This window comes from Chiloscyllium punctatum, chromosome 5 (genome assembly GCF_047496795.1).
Source record: "Chiloscyllium punctatum isolate Juve2018m chromosome 5, sChiPun1.3, whole genome shotgun sequence".
NCBI lineage: Eukaryota > Metazoa > Chordata > Chondrichthyes > Orectolobiformes > Hemiscylliidae > Chiloscyllium > Chiloscyllium punctatum.
This window is the reverse complement of record NC_092743.1, coordinates 21,424,762-21,439,542: the sequence shown is the minus strand read 5'-3', so window position 1 is coordinate 21,439,542 and position 14,781 is coordinate 21,424,762. Positions and strand designations below refer to the sequence as shown.

The following is a 14,781-nucleotide window of genomic DNA, read 5'->3' as shown; positions in this document are numbered from 1 at the left end:
TTTCATTATATATCTGTGTCATGTTTCAGGGTATTATTCAGAAGATTGTAGATTCTCACAAAGTTAAAAATGTGGCCTGCTTTGGAATTCGACTCAGTCATATGCGTTCTGAAGAGGTCCACTGGCTGCATCCAGACATGGGCGTTTCACATGTACGTGAAAAATTTGAGCAGCATCATCCTCCAGAAGAATGGAAGTAAGAAAGACCATATACTATAATAAAAACCGTATATAGTGACACACTAATAATCAAATCATGAAGATGCAAGAGTACTTGGGTTTTTGTTGGCTTCAGGTTCCATTTATATCCTGTCCTGGAGCTGATAAGTTTGGAGTTCAAGCAGCAGCTGAAGACACTATGGCACATCTGTGAAGCTAAGCGTTATGTGGATAGGACATTTAGAAATGTCAATACACCGCACCCTAAGAGGAAGGAAGGGACTGGGTTACCACTAGGCAGTTCAAGAGAAACCAGCAGGTGTTACAGGAGTCATTTTGGTCTCCCTTTCAAATCTGTTTTCCATTTGGGAAGCTGATGAGAGTGCTAGTTCCTCAAAGGAGTGCAGTCAGGGCTAAGCTTCTGGCACTGAGTGACCAGATTACGTAGAGGTGAGAAAGAAAAGGGAGGAGCCATAGTGATAGGGGTCATTGGTTAGGGGAGCAGATAGGCATGAAGTCCAAGACAGAGTTAATGACATGTATGTAAGTGCATTGTAAATAAGATTGGGAGTTACAGATGAATATTACCATGTGGAAATATGATGCTGTGGTAATAATAGACTTGGCTCAAGGTCCAAAAGCCATAGGTCTTACATGTTCCTTAGTATAAGTTGTTCAGAAAAGATAGAAAAGACCGGAAAGGTTGCAGTGTTGGTTAAGGAGGCATTGCAGCGCTAGAGAAAATGGATGCATCAGAGGTGTTGGACCCTCAGTGAAAATATGAGATCTGAGTCGAGGGGTAGATTCAGATGACCTTTATTGTAATTTACCCCCCCCCTGCCGTCAGTCCAACCGTGGTCTTTCAAGAGGTCTTCCAGACTCTTTATCTCCTCTATTGAGGCTTTTCACATGGATACTGTATTCAAGTAATATTAGCAGCGGCACAGTGTTAACTGCCAATTAATTGGATACTTAACCTGTTGCTTCAGAGTGTTTTAAATTTCTCCTTACAAGAAATAATATTGATTTTTGACAACTTTCAACAAAGTTATGTGGCTATAGAATTCTTTAGCTAACAAGTTGTGCCTTAATGTGTTCATTCGGTTCACATTCCGTTGTTGGCTAAAGTCTATATTCATTTCTCCCTGCAGTGATACAGGAGGTTTTTTTAATTGTCTGAAGTTGGATTGAATCTTTTTCTTTAATGATTTTGTATAACTAATTCAGCTCTATAATTATTGATTAAACAACTAATTAGTGTGCTGCAATTGTTCAATCTGTGATGAATCAAATGTTAAATGTTATTATCTATGTCTGACAGCTGCTGTTTGTAAGATTACATAATTCAAATGTTAAATATTATTATCAAATTCATATGCTCATTCAGCAACCTTAAAATGTTTCTGTCAGCCTTGTTATGCTGTGTTAGCTATGGGCAGCCATCGGCCATTTGTGTTATTTAGTTTTTGGACAGCCCAAACAGAGGGTTATAGGACGTAGTCAATTTGGCTGGAGCGAAGGAATAAAACAGGTACAAATAAAATTACATTGCTTGGTGTATTCTGCAGACCATTAACTAGTGGAAAAGATATTAAAAAACAAATCTGTAGGGAATTTATAGAAAAATAATGTCAGTTATAATGGAGACTTTCAATTTCCCAAAAGTAGATTGGGATACTGATGGTGTAAGGCATAGTGAGGGGGGGGAAATGTTCCTAGATTGCATTCAGGAGAGTTTCCTATAGCAAGGTGTGTACAGTCCATGAGAAAGAATGGGAAAGAGGTGGGCCAAGTAGATCAAGTGTCAGTAGGGGGACATTTAGGAGACAGATCATTATATCACAAGGTTCAGAATGGTGGCAGAGAATGATATGCAACAATCCAGAGAAAGAAAAATAAATTGGTGGAGACTTGATTTTAATGGGGTAAGAACATTTGAGAGGATTGGCTGGAAGAAGAGAAATGGGGCAAACAATAATCACCTTCAAAGAGCAGGTGATTCATGTACAGTCGCGGTGTATTCCTATTGGAAAAGGTAGGATAAACAAGCCCAGACTTACCTAGATAACAAAGGAGATAGAAATGAACTTTAGAAAGAAGGAGTGTGCGTTTAACAGGTGTGAGGCAGAAAATACATTTGAGAATCAACAGAAATACTGAGGGTTTAAAGGAGAAGTGAAAAAACAAATAGGAGAAACAACGAGGAATTATGAGATAAGACCACCCAACATAAGGGCAATTCCTAAGTCCTGCCAGGCATGTAATGAGTAGAAGAGTGGTTAAAAACTGAATGAGGCCAATTAGAGACAAAAAGGGGATTTACACATGGAGGCAAGTGGCATGGCTGAGATATTAAATGAATACTTTTCACCCTGTTTACAGAAGACAGGCTGATATCCAAGTTACGGTGACAGAGGAGGAAACTGTCACTATAAACGTTCAAAATGAATAAGGCTGAAGTCTTAAATAGATTGTTGGTACTTAAAGTTGACTGAGGAACGAGGACTAGATAAGAATTAAGGATTTTGAAGGCAGTTGGGATAGAAATTGTGGGGACACTGGCCATGATCTGTTTGTTATCCTTAGACGCAGGAGGTGTTTGTGGAGTGTAGGGGTTGCTGCCAGAAGCAAGTTGTAAACATTTATGCCTTGTTCAAGAATAGTTATAAGGATAATCTGAGCAACTACAGACCAGTTAGTTTAACTTCAGTGTGGGAAGCTTGTTGAAACAATTATTTGGCATAGAATAAGTAGACACATTGAAGAAAGTGGGTTTAGGAAGAAGGAAGAGCCAGAATAGATTTCTAAAGGGGAGATCATGTTTAACTAGCTTGCTAGACTTTCTTGGAGTAGTACGAGGCTCAATCAGGATAACCCTGTTGGTGTGGTATACCTGGATTTCTACAAGGCATTTGTTATTCAACAGGCTTATGAGGAAAGTTATAGGTCATGACACAAAAAGAGACAGTAGCAATGTGATTACGAATTGTTTGAGTGGTAACGAACAGAAAGTAATGGTCATTGGGTATTTCTGGGACTGGAGGAAGTTTTTAGGAGTTCCTTGGGCATTGATATTGGGACCCTTGCCTTTCCTGATTGACATAAATGATCTTAAAACCATTTGCAATAGTAATAATAGATCATAAGATTTTTAAATATGTATTCATTCCAACAAAGGTTTACATATTGTCAGGTTTTCAACAGTGCTTTCATAAAGTCAATCAAGAAGTATTCAACTTTGTTGCCAGCTTGAAAATTGACAGTCAGTGTAATGTTTTATTTTATTCTGGCAGATACGAGTTAAGAATCAGATATCTACCTAAAGGCTTCCTGAATGAGTTTAATGAAGACAAGCCAAGTTTAAATTTCTTTTATCAACAGGTGAGCTAATGTTTGTTCATTTCTTGTTCATGTTTGAATAACCTGTTGACATCTCAATTAATGTACACACAGAAAAGATCTGCAAACATGTTCAGATTTGTTTTTTTAATCAAATAGTGTAACACTAAATGCATGTCAATTGCTATTTGTGGATTTTTAAAAAACGTTTTCTGGTTACTGCTGTATTTTCAAGAAACGGCCTCATTGATGCACAGAAAATATGGATACTTAGATTTTTTAAATGATCATTCATAATTTTTTCTGTACATGAAACATTCTTCTCTTTGCTTAAGAAAGCACAATTAGGTAGAGTAGGACATCTCAGAAACTTGCAACATAAAACAATTACACTAATTCCCCAGCACATTTTTATAGAATGGACCAGGGTTATTGTCACAGGAAAAAAGAAAGTTTTGTATTTATATAGTGATTTGTGTGACCACCTGGTATCTAAAACTGCATTGCAGTCAAAGGGGCACTTATAAAGTGTAGGTGCTGTTGCAATGCAAGGAATGTAGCAGCATTTTTGTCAAGGAGGTAAGCAGAAATCTTCGAAAATCTGATCTATTCAAGAATTTGGAAAGAGGTTTCTGGGTTGGAATGTAGGGAGTATTCCATAACACTCCTAAATTGTGCCTTGAGCAAGCTTGGTGTAGTTGGAAAGTTAATTCTTCACTGTACAATTCCTAATGCCTGACCCATTCTTGTCATCAAGGTATTAATATGATTAGTTGGGTTCTAGTCAATGGTAACCCCTCCAGGATGTTGATAGTGGGGGAATTGAGAAATGGTAATACTATTAAATGTCATGGGGCAACAGGTAGTCTCCCTCTTGTTGAAGATGGACATTGCCTGACACTTAATGTGGTGTGACACATTTGTCAACCAAAATCTGGATATTGTTCAAGTCTTGCTGCATTTGAACATTGGCTACTTCAGTATCTGAGGAAGTAGAAATTGTGCTGAAAATTATGCAGTCATCAGTGAGTATCCCATTTCTGGTTGTGTAACAATGGAAGGTCAGTGGTGGAGCAGCTAAAGATGGTTCAGCCTGATTCTGTGCTTTGGATTGATTTCTGTTAGTGGAAGGTTTTTTCTCTGATGCCTATTAACTCTAGCTTTACTTGGGCTCCTTTATTCTTATACTTGCTATGATCTCATCTCATTTCTGAGATTCAGCACTTTTTAGCCATGTTTGGAACAAGACTGAAATGTTATTAGGAATCTTTATTAGATTAGATTCCCAAATGTGGAAACAGGCCCTTCGGCCCAACAAGTCCACACCGACCCTCCGAAGAGCAACCACCCAGACCCATTTACCCCTGACTAATGTACCTAACACTATGGGCAATTTAGCATGGCCAATTCACCTAACCTGCACACCTATGGATTGTGGGAGGAAACTGGAGCACCTGGAGGAAACCCACGCAGACATTGGGAGAACGTGCAAACTCCACACAGACAGTAACCCAAGTTGGGAATCAAACCCGGGTCCCTGGTGCTGTGAGGCAGCAGTGCTAACCACTGAGCCACCATGCCGACCCTAATCTTGAAGGAACGCAACTGAACATTATTGACCAAGTTACTTCTGAGCAAATGCCACTTGATAGAAGTGTGGACAACCCCTTCCTTAAGTTTGCCGATAATCAAGAGTAACTCCTCTTACTCCAGCATCTGCAAGTCAGGAGTTCGGTAATGTATTGTTGATTTGCCTGGCTGTGTACAAACTCCAACAAACTAAAATTGACTCGCCACCATCCAGGGTAAAGTAGCTGATTTGATTTGCACAATCTTGAGCATTCGCACTCTCTACCATTGCTGGTCAAGATGTACTGCAATTTGTCAAGTCTCCTTTGCTGTGCCTTCCAAACCCCTCTTACATTTAGGAAAAACAGGGGTAGCAGACATGTAGGAATATGGCCACCTGCTAGTTACATTCCAAACCACACACCAGCCTGCCTTGTAAATACATTATTCCTTCATTGTTGTAGGTCAAAATTCTGGAACACCCTCCTCAATATTACTGAGGATTTATTTACACCACATGTACTGCTATCATTCAAGAAGGTGGCTCATCACCTTCTCAGGGACAGTACTGGATTGGCCAGCAAAGTTCATATCCAACGAATGAATGAAAAACAACCGGTCCTTATGAATCTCTGTATAATTTACAATGAGCAAAACCATAAGAGATCAGCTTTATTTATTTTGTGTCTTATTAAGTATTAAAAACTCATTGAGTAATTTAAAAAGCTAATGTATTTGCTGTTTGCATTTTTCCATTACAGCTAAGTGTCTCACAAAAAGCTTTGATATGACTCAAAAGCTAGAATCTCAAACCTTTGGTGAACTTAATTCATATTTTAGCAGAGTTTACCAGACAGCGAACTGCAACACTTACGAATAATTTTACTTTTGAGCTGTTTAGTTTAGGATAGGTTCAGGAAATTGGGTTTGTTACTCAGAAATAATTGACAGGTGCTTTTCCAACAAAGATCAAATATGTTTACAAGGCCACAGGTTAATATTTGAAGTAATGCATTGTGTAACGTGAGTCACATAAAACTGTTGAAAGAAAATTTAACTTGAAATTGCTGGTGAGTAATATAATAAAAGTAATATTTAACATATCTTTTATTTATCATATAAGTAAAGTTGCCATTGCCTTAAGAGACCATAGGGCTGCTCTCTCATTAAAGAGATGACTGATGGGGGGTTTTAATGCGAGGGTCATCACATGTCAACATAGTGATGAGATTGAGAAGGAGAATCCTTCATGGTATTCTCAGCTAAGTGTGGAAATTTGAACCCATGCTGATGGCATCATTCTCCATCACAATCAGCAAACTGAGCTAAACAATGTCTACCTACCTTTATCATATATGCAGGTTGTTCTTTCATACTGTGTTGTGATCAACTAAAATTCACTTTCATCAAATCTTGAGTGACACCAAAATCTCAAAACTCTTAAAAATAAAATTTTAAAAATGAGTGATGGAATTATGTTCCATTATCACTGTTGTTACTAGATTGGGTCTGCAGTACATATGGTCTCTGATTCAGAAATGTCAGTTGCACTTATTGAATGGTTGGAGCATCTTATTTTTATGAAATTTTTCTTTGACCACCTGATATCTAAATGGACCAATGTAACTGATAGAGATAACAATTGCTATATGACTTCAACTCTGAGTTAAAATATGTTTAAAAATGGACTAGTTTCTCAAATTACTCCCTGTTTTGACATGCACAACCATCTGGAAAAACAATTATGAAACACTTAGCAACCTCCGGATGTTTCGAAGCATTTAATAATCAATTAATTATATTTGAGGAATGTTCACTGTTGTGTATGAAACTAGGCACCAAATGTATATGCAATAAGCGTATATTGTGCTTGTGCATGTAAAGCATGTAAGCATTATTTGGGAGTTGTATATTTCTAGGAGAAATTGAGGACTGCAGATGCCGGAAAGCAGAGTTGAAGAGTCTGGTGCTGGAAAAGAACAGCTGGTCAGGCAGCATCCGAGGAGCAGAAGAATCAATGTTTTGAGCATCAATTGTTCATCAGGAGTGAGGGGTCATTTCTGATGAAGAGCTTATGCTCGAAACATCGATTCTCCTGCTCCTGGGACGCTGCCTGACCAGCTGTGTTTTTCCAGCACCACGCTCTTCGACTGTTGTATATTTCTATTTAATTATTTTGTTCATGCTTTCAAAATATCAGTCAATCCAGTTCTTCATAAGTACTCATCGGTAGGGAGTTCCAGGATTTTAACCCTGCAACAGCAAAGAATTCATGATATTTCCAAGATAGGATGGTTTGTGGCTTGGAGTGGAAGTTGCAGCTGGCAGTGTTGCCCTTGGCATTTGCTACCCCTGTTCTTCATATTACAACACAGAAAACTCTCACCTGCCCAAAGCAATGTGACATTCTGGAGAAGTGAAAAGCTGATTTAGAACCCTGGCCAATTCTTTCAAGGAAAGTCTGGAAAATTCTTCTTTAATTGTTTCAGATATTTGAGCATACACATAATCTAGTTCCTTCATGTTTTTATCAACTTCAGTCAAATTGCCATTGAGTCACTACATTTTCAAATTATACAGACACTTTGTCTGTTTTATAGCTAGGCATTAATCACTATTATTCTGCTAGACTCGTTCTCGCGCTTCAATATCTTTGATCCTAGCTTTATTAATGTATCCTAAGAAATTTACTTTTGTTTTAGCTATGATAGTATAAATAACTGCAGTAAACAGCTAATTGTGCAAGTCTGTTTCCTTACCAAAGTTGTTAAATTTCAATGTCATTCTGATCCCATCACTTTTGCATCAAATCACTGTGTTAAAACCGATATCAAGGCATTTAATCAGACTAGTTGACAATTATCACTTGAAACTTGAATGGCACCTTGAGGGAAGGGAATGATATCATTTTGATTCTAATGGAAAATGGCAGTTTAGTGACCGTTCAAAGATGTTGCGCATACACACATTTTATTCATGATGATTTTAGCATAAATTGTTTACAGTTGAGCTCAATATTCCATTGTTCTATAAACCATTGTTTTTGAACAAGAATTGTTTTCTTGGCTATTGATAGACTTGTGTGAAAGTATATAAAATTTTAACGTATTAAGTCTCTCCATTACAACTTAATTTAGTTAATTTTGCAATTTTAAATGAAGCAGGTTTAACTAATATTATTAAATCTCTGAAATAGGGCACTAGCTGAGAATATCTGTACATCATTAATATTCTGCAATTTGTTGTTGGTTTTCTCTTAGCTATATGTAGTGAAACCAGAAGTAGTCACATGTATTGCTACTAATGACTACGTTATGATCATCAGCTGTAGTGTTGTTGTCACTGAGTGCTGTCACCTTACAATTAGCTTCAATAAATTAAGTAAATGTACAATTTGTAGTACTTGCTATATTCATGCCTTCTGAGTTTGAAATGTTTGTTGTGTTGCTTCCCATCTATGTCTGCAAACTAATTTGTTATTCACATTGTTTCCTGATGATGTTACCATGACCTTTTCTGTTAAGTGAAAACCTAGCCTAATTTGACCATCCTGATTACAAAATTAGCAGACCATGTAATAAAATGACTTGCAAATGTTTCAGATTTATTCTTAACTAATTTTAATTGAGGGTTTTCTTCAGATGGTCCCCTGATTCAGGATAGTTTAGATCATTTTAGTTCTGTTCTGTGGCTTTCATCATTTTGTCATTCAATGTGCCAGTAACCTTATGGATTCGCATGGCTTAAAATGAACTTTATGTCAATAGGCTGCAAATGATTCCAAGATGCCAGGCAAATATCAAATTAAAATAAGTTGTGCAAATTATAAGAATCCAAGAAATAGGAGGAGTAGGCCACTCCATACCTCACCCACTCTGCCATCCAGTGAGACTATTGCTGATCTTCCATATCACTGTAGAGTTTGTGCACTAACACCGCATGCCTTGATCTTTTTAAATACTTTGAGGAGGTGTCAAAACAGATCAACGACGGTTGAGCCGTGGATGTAGTGTATATGGACTTCAGCAAGGCATTTAATAGGGTTCCCCAAGGAAGGCTCAATCATAAAGTCAGGAAGTATGCGATACAGGGAAATTTGGCTATCTGGATTCAGAATTGGCTGGCTGATAGAAGGCAGAGAGTGGTTGTAGATGGAAAGTATTCTACCTGGTGGAGAGTGTTGAGTGGGGTCCCACAGGGCTCTGTTCTTAGGCCTCTGCTCTTTGTAGTTTTTATAAATGACTTGGATGAGGAGGTTGAGGGGAGGGTTAGTAAATTTGCAGATGACACAAAGGTTGGAGGTGTTGTCAGTAGTATAGAGGGCTACTGTAGGCTGCAGCACGACATAGGATGTAGAGCTGGGCTGAGAAATGGCAGATGGAGTTCAACCTGGATAAATGCAAAGTGATGCATTTTGGAAGGTCAAACTCGAATGCTGAATATAGGATTAAAGACAGGATTCTTGGAAGTGTGGAGGAACAAAGGGATCTGAGTGTCCAAGTACATAGATCCCTCAAAGTTGCTACCCAAGTGGATAGGGTTATTAAGAAAGCATATGGTGTTTTGGCTTTCATTAACAGGGGGATCAAGTTTAAGAGCCGTGAGGCTTTGCTGCAGCTCTACAAGTCCACTCTTGAAATATTGTGTTCAGTTCTACTATAGGAAAGAAACAGAGGCTTTGGAGAGGGTGCAAAGAAAATTTACTAGGATGTTGCCTGGACTGAAGGGCTTGCCTTATGAAGAAAGGTTGAATAAGCTTGGACTTTTTCTGTGGAGAGGAAGAGGAAGAGAGGAGACTTGATCGAGGTATACAAAATAATGAGAGGAATAGATAGAGTCAATAGCCAGAGACTTTTTTCCAGGGCAGGATTGACTGGTACGAGAAGTCATAGTTTGAAGATATTAAGAGGAAGGTAGAAAGGAGACATCAGAGGTAGGTTCTTTACGCAGAGAGTTGTGAATGCGTAGAATGCATTGCCAGCTGTGGTGGTGGAAGCAGAGTCACTGGGGACGTTTAAGTGACTGCTGCACAGGCACATGGATAGCAGTGCGTTGAGGAGTGCGTAGGTTAAGTTACTATATTTTATATTAGGTAAAAACAATGACTGCAGATGCTGGAAACCAGATTCTGGATTATTGGTGCTTGAAGAGTTTAGCAGTTCAGACAGCATCCAAGGAGCATCGAATTTGACGTTTCGGGCAAAAGCTCTTCATCAGGAATAAAGGCAGAGAGCCTGAAGTGTGGAGAGATAAGCAAGAGGAGGGTGGGGGAGAAAGTAGCATAGAGTACAATAGGTGAGTGGGGGAGGGGACAAAGGTGATAGGTCAGGGAGGAGAGGGTGGAGTGGATAGGTGGAAAAGGAGATAGATAGGATAAGTCATGGGGACAGTACTGAGCTGGAAGTTTGGAACTAGGGTGAAGTGGGGGAAGGGGAAATGAGGAAACTGTTGAAGTCCACATTGATGCCCTGGGGTTGAAGTGTTCCGAGGCGGAAGATGAGCGTTCTTCCTCCAGGCGTCTGGTGGTGAGGGAGCAGCGGTGAAGGAGGCCCAGGACCTCCATGTCCTCGGCAGAGTGAGAGAGGGAGTTGAAATGTTGGGCCACGGGCGGTGTGGTTGATTGGTGCGGGTGTCCCGGAGATGTTCCCTAAAGTGCTCTGTTAGGAGGCGCCCAGTCTCCCCAGTGTAGAGTAGACCGCATCGGGAGCAACGGATACAATAAATGATATTAGTGAATGTGCAGTTAAAACTTTGATGGATGTGGAAGGCTCCTTTAGGGCCTTGGATAGAGATGAGGGAGGAGGTGTGGGCGCAGGTTTTACAGTTCCTGCAGTGGCAGGGGAAGGTGCCAGGATGGGAGGGTGGGTTGTAGGGGGGGGCGTGGACCTGACCAGGTAGTCAAGGAGGGAATGGTCTTTGCAGAAGTTGGAAAGGGGTGGGGAGGGACATACATCCCTGGTGGTGGGGTCTTTTTGGAGGTGGCGGAAATGTTGGCGGATGATTTGGTTTATGCGAAGGTTGGTAGGGTGGAAGGTCTCGGCACAACATCGTGGGCCAAAGGGCCTATTCTGTGCTGTACTTCTCAATGTTCTGTGTTCTAAATGTAGCAGTCTATTGATCTTACCTTGAAATGTAGTCCAACAACGGTGCCTGTACAGCCCTCTGGAGCAGTGAACTCTAAATATTCACTCAGTGAAGAAATTCCTCCCTATTTCAGTTCTAAATGGTCTATCCCTTTTCATTTATTCTTTAATTTTCTTCAAAGCTCAGTAGTGATTTTTTCACATTAGAAAGGATTGTTGATGTCATGCAGAGCATGTATTTGTATACACCGATATATTGTTCAGACTAGTAAAGCTTGATTTAACATCTTATATTTGTTAGGGTTCATATTCAGTTGGGGGAGTTATTTTCTCTATATAGTGATGATAATGTTGTACCTCCTTTTAAAGAAGTTCTGAAAGCTGTAAGGTTTATATATAGGGGAACAGCAAAATGTTCTGGGTCAGAGATAAACTCTCTCTTCAGGGTAGAATATATGGTTAAGTCAACTGGAATTGATTGTTCACATTTTGTTTTTGCATGTTCACTGATTTAGTTCAGACATTCTATCTCAGAATTTGATTATCGTTAAAAAAGAAAAAGAAATCTTCTTTTATCGTAAAATAGCACACAATGCATGAATGTGTGGAGCTGCAGGACGAATTATTTATTTACAGTGTGGAAACAGGCCCTTCGGCCCAACAAGTCCACACCGACCTGCCGAAGCGCAACCCACCCAGACCATTCCCCTACATTTACCCCTTCACCTAACACTACGGGCAATTTAGCATGGCCAATTCACCTAACCTGCACATTTTTGGGCTGTGGGAGGAAACCGGAGCACCCGGAGTAAACCCACGCAGGCACGGGGAGAATGTGCAAACTCCACACAGTCAGTCGCCTGAGGTGGGAATTGAACCCGGGTCTCTGGCGCTGTGAGGCAGCATTGCTAACCACTGTGCCACCGTGCCGCCCACTAGTAGATAATTGAGGCTGAACTTGGGAGTTGGAAGATTGTAATGTCTGACCTTTGCAAATAATATTCTTTTTAACTTCCAGAAAGCCACTTTATTGTAATGGTGATTATAAGTCAGTCTGTGAAAGCTGTGAATTACTTTGTCTGTGATATTTTTAGTTTGTATTGCACTTTATTCTCATGACCTAGAGTGACACAGACAGAAAAGGCCCTTCGGCCCATGGAGACTATGGTACTTGACATTTCTGGCTGAATACAGCTAGCAAGTTCTGTAGCTGTATCCTTCAGCCAAGACAAATTGAATGTTCTTCCTTCATTCCTGCATCAGCAGTGTGACCATCACCTCAGGATGGTGGAAGATGACATCCCATGCGTCTTTTGGGACCTGAGCTGTCAAATAATGATTTATAACATCACCTACAAAGCTTAGATTAAAATAATTGTTATAATTCTGTTGATTACTGAAAAGGTCCTGTAGCAATATATTGTAAAATGAATTGAAAAATATGCCAAGCTTTCATAACTAATTTCAGCAAAGAAGCAATTAATCACAACATTGCTTATTAAATATTCTGTAAGAAAGCGTAACTGAAAATACTTGAGAATTGAAATTTGAGTAATTCTTTGCTGTTTGAAATTGACTCTGAAAGTGTGATTACACAAATTAATGTGTTTGTTATTCATAATTTAATATGTCTTAATTTCGAATCTCTAGGTATCCAAGATGGTCATGTCATTATAGATCATATGAATAATCAGCAGGGCAATTCAAAAATCATAGCTTGAATATTTGCTCTTATTGAATGTATTTTCATGTTTAGGTTAAGAATGATTACATGATGGACATAGCAGATCAAGTGGACCAGGATATTGCACTGAAGCTGGGATGTCTTGAGATCAGGTAAGTCTATTGTAGTAACTTTACCAATATTAATACATTTGAAAGGTTTTCTCCTTGGTAAATTCAGGTGTGCAGAAACCTAATTAGGTATTAAACCAAAGGCTAGTCAGCACATGAATTAATTAAATGAATATTTTGTCCCTTTTGCTCACTGTTGGCGCTCTGGCTGTAAGTAGTCACTTGCAATATTAGTTGGTATTAATTAGTCACAGTTCTTTGTATGATGGAATGCAATTGAGGCTTGACTGTAAGCAGTATGTAACTAAGTTCAAAATCATGAAGAAAAGTAAAAGTGATTAAACAAGAGTAGTTCCAGTCTCTGCTGATATAGCTGTTCTGAATTTACACACATGAGACATTTTGAGTTTGTACTATTTTCATGATAAGGTGATAAGCAATAGTCGGAGTAGGCTATTCAGACCCTTATGCCTGTTTTGTCATTCAGTAAGATCATGGCTGCTTTGATTGTAGCCTTAATTTTGTTTTCTTTCCTGTTCCCTCTACCCCTTGACTCACTTGTCAATCAAGTATGGATGTATTCAATGACCCAGCCTCCACTGATTTCTGGGAAAGTGAATTCCACAACCTAATGACTCTGAGATGAAAAATGTTCTCCTCATCTTGATCATATATGGGAGACATCTTAATTTTAAACCACGTTTCTAGTTCTAATTACCCCCACCTGAGAAAATATCTTATCGAATCTTCTCAGGATCTTATGTTTCAATGGGGTCACTTGTTATTCTTATACTTTCTATGAAGTACTGCACACAATAGTCCAGGTGTGATTTCTACCAAGACCCTGTTGCAGCAAGACATCCCTGCTCCTTTACTTGAATCCACTGTATGAAGGCTTACATATCATTTGTTGCATGCTCACTTTTAGCGACTGGTGGATAAGGACACTCGAGTCATTTCCCCACCCCACCCCATTCCCAATCTATCAGTATTTGATAATTATCTACCTTCCTGTTTTTGCTACCAAAGTGGATAACCTCATCTTTATCCACAATGCACTTTATCTGCCATACACTTGCTCATTCAGTCAACTTGTCCAATCCTCCTGCTAATTACCATATTTCATCCCCAGCACCCTTTCAAGTGATGAATTAGCTCCATGTTGAAAACCATTTGAGAGAAGTATTGAGGGTGACAAGCACTTGGAATATACTCTAGGTGGGGCCTAAAGGACATAACTACTCAGCTGGACCTGTGACAGGTGTGGATGAAACAAGAAGAAGAAGAAACATACCTTGACCTAATTTTCGCCATTCTGCCATTGCAGATGCATCTGTTCTTGAAGTATCAGTAAGAATGACCACTGCACAATCACAGTGGAGACGACGTCCTGCCTGTACGTTCTGCCACACAACATAATATGCTCTCAATCACCATGCTAAATGGATAGACTTGGAATAGATCTAGCAACTCAAGTCTTGGGCATCCATGAGGTGCTGTGGGCCAGTAGCAGAATTATTCTCTAAACTCATGCCCTGGGACATCCCTCACTCTACCACTGTCATCAAGCCAAGGGATCAACCCTGGTCCAATGGAGAGTGCAGAAGGCATACCAGGAGTAGTACCAGATATACCTAAAAATGTGATGTCAATCTGGTAAAGCTATAAAGCAGGACTACTGATATGCCAAACAGCATTAGCAACAAGTGATAGACAGAATCAAGTGACTGCATAACCAACAGATCAGATCTCAGCTCTGCAATCCTATTGCTTCCACATGTGAAGGGGGTAGACAATTAAATGATTTATTAGAGGAGGAGACTCCATAAATATACCC

The 14,781-nt window shown here is 39.4% G+C and overlaps 1 protein-coding gene across 23 annotated transcripts in view; it reads left to right on the top strand.

Annotated features, from left to right (window-relative positions):
• LOC140476938 (focal adhesion kinase 1) overlaps positions 1-14,781 on the top strand; it is a 556,498-nt gene that overhangs the window by 296,577 nt on the left and 245,140 nt on the right. For all 23 annotated transcript variants that reach the window (XM_072569910.1, XM_072569911.1, XM_072569912.1 and 20 more), the window contains 3 exons: positions 30-196; positions 3,453-3,540; positions 12,907-12,986. In XM_072569910.1, coding sequence (XP_072426011.1) covers positions 30-196; positions 3,453-3,540; positions 12,907-12,986 — 335 coding nt within the window. The remainder of the gene's footprint in view (positions 1-29; positions 197-3,452; positions 3,541-12,906; positions 12,987-14,781) is intronic.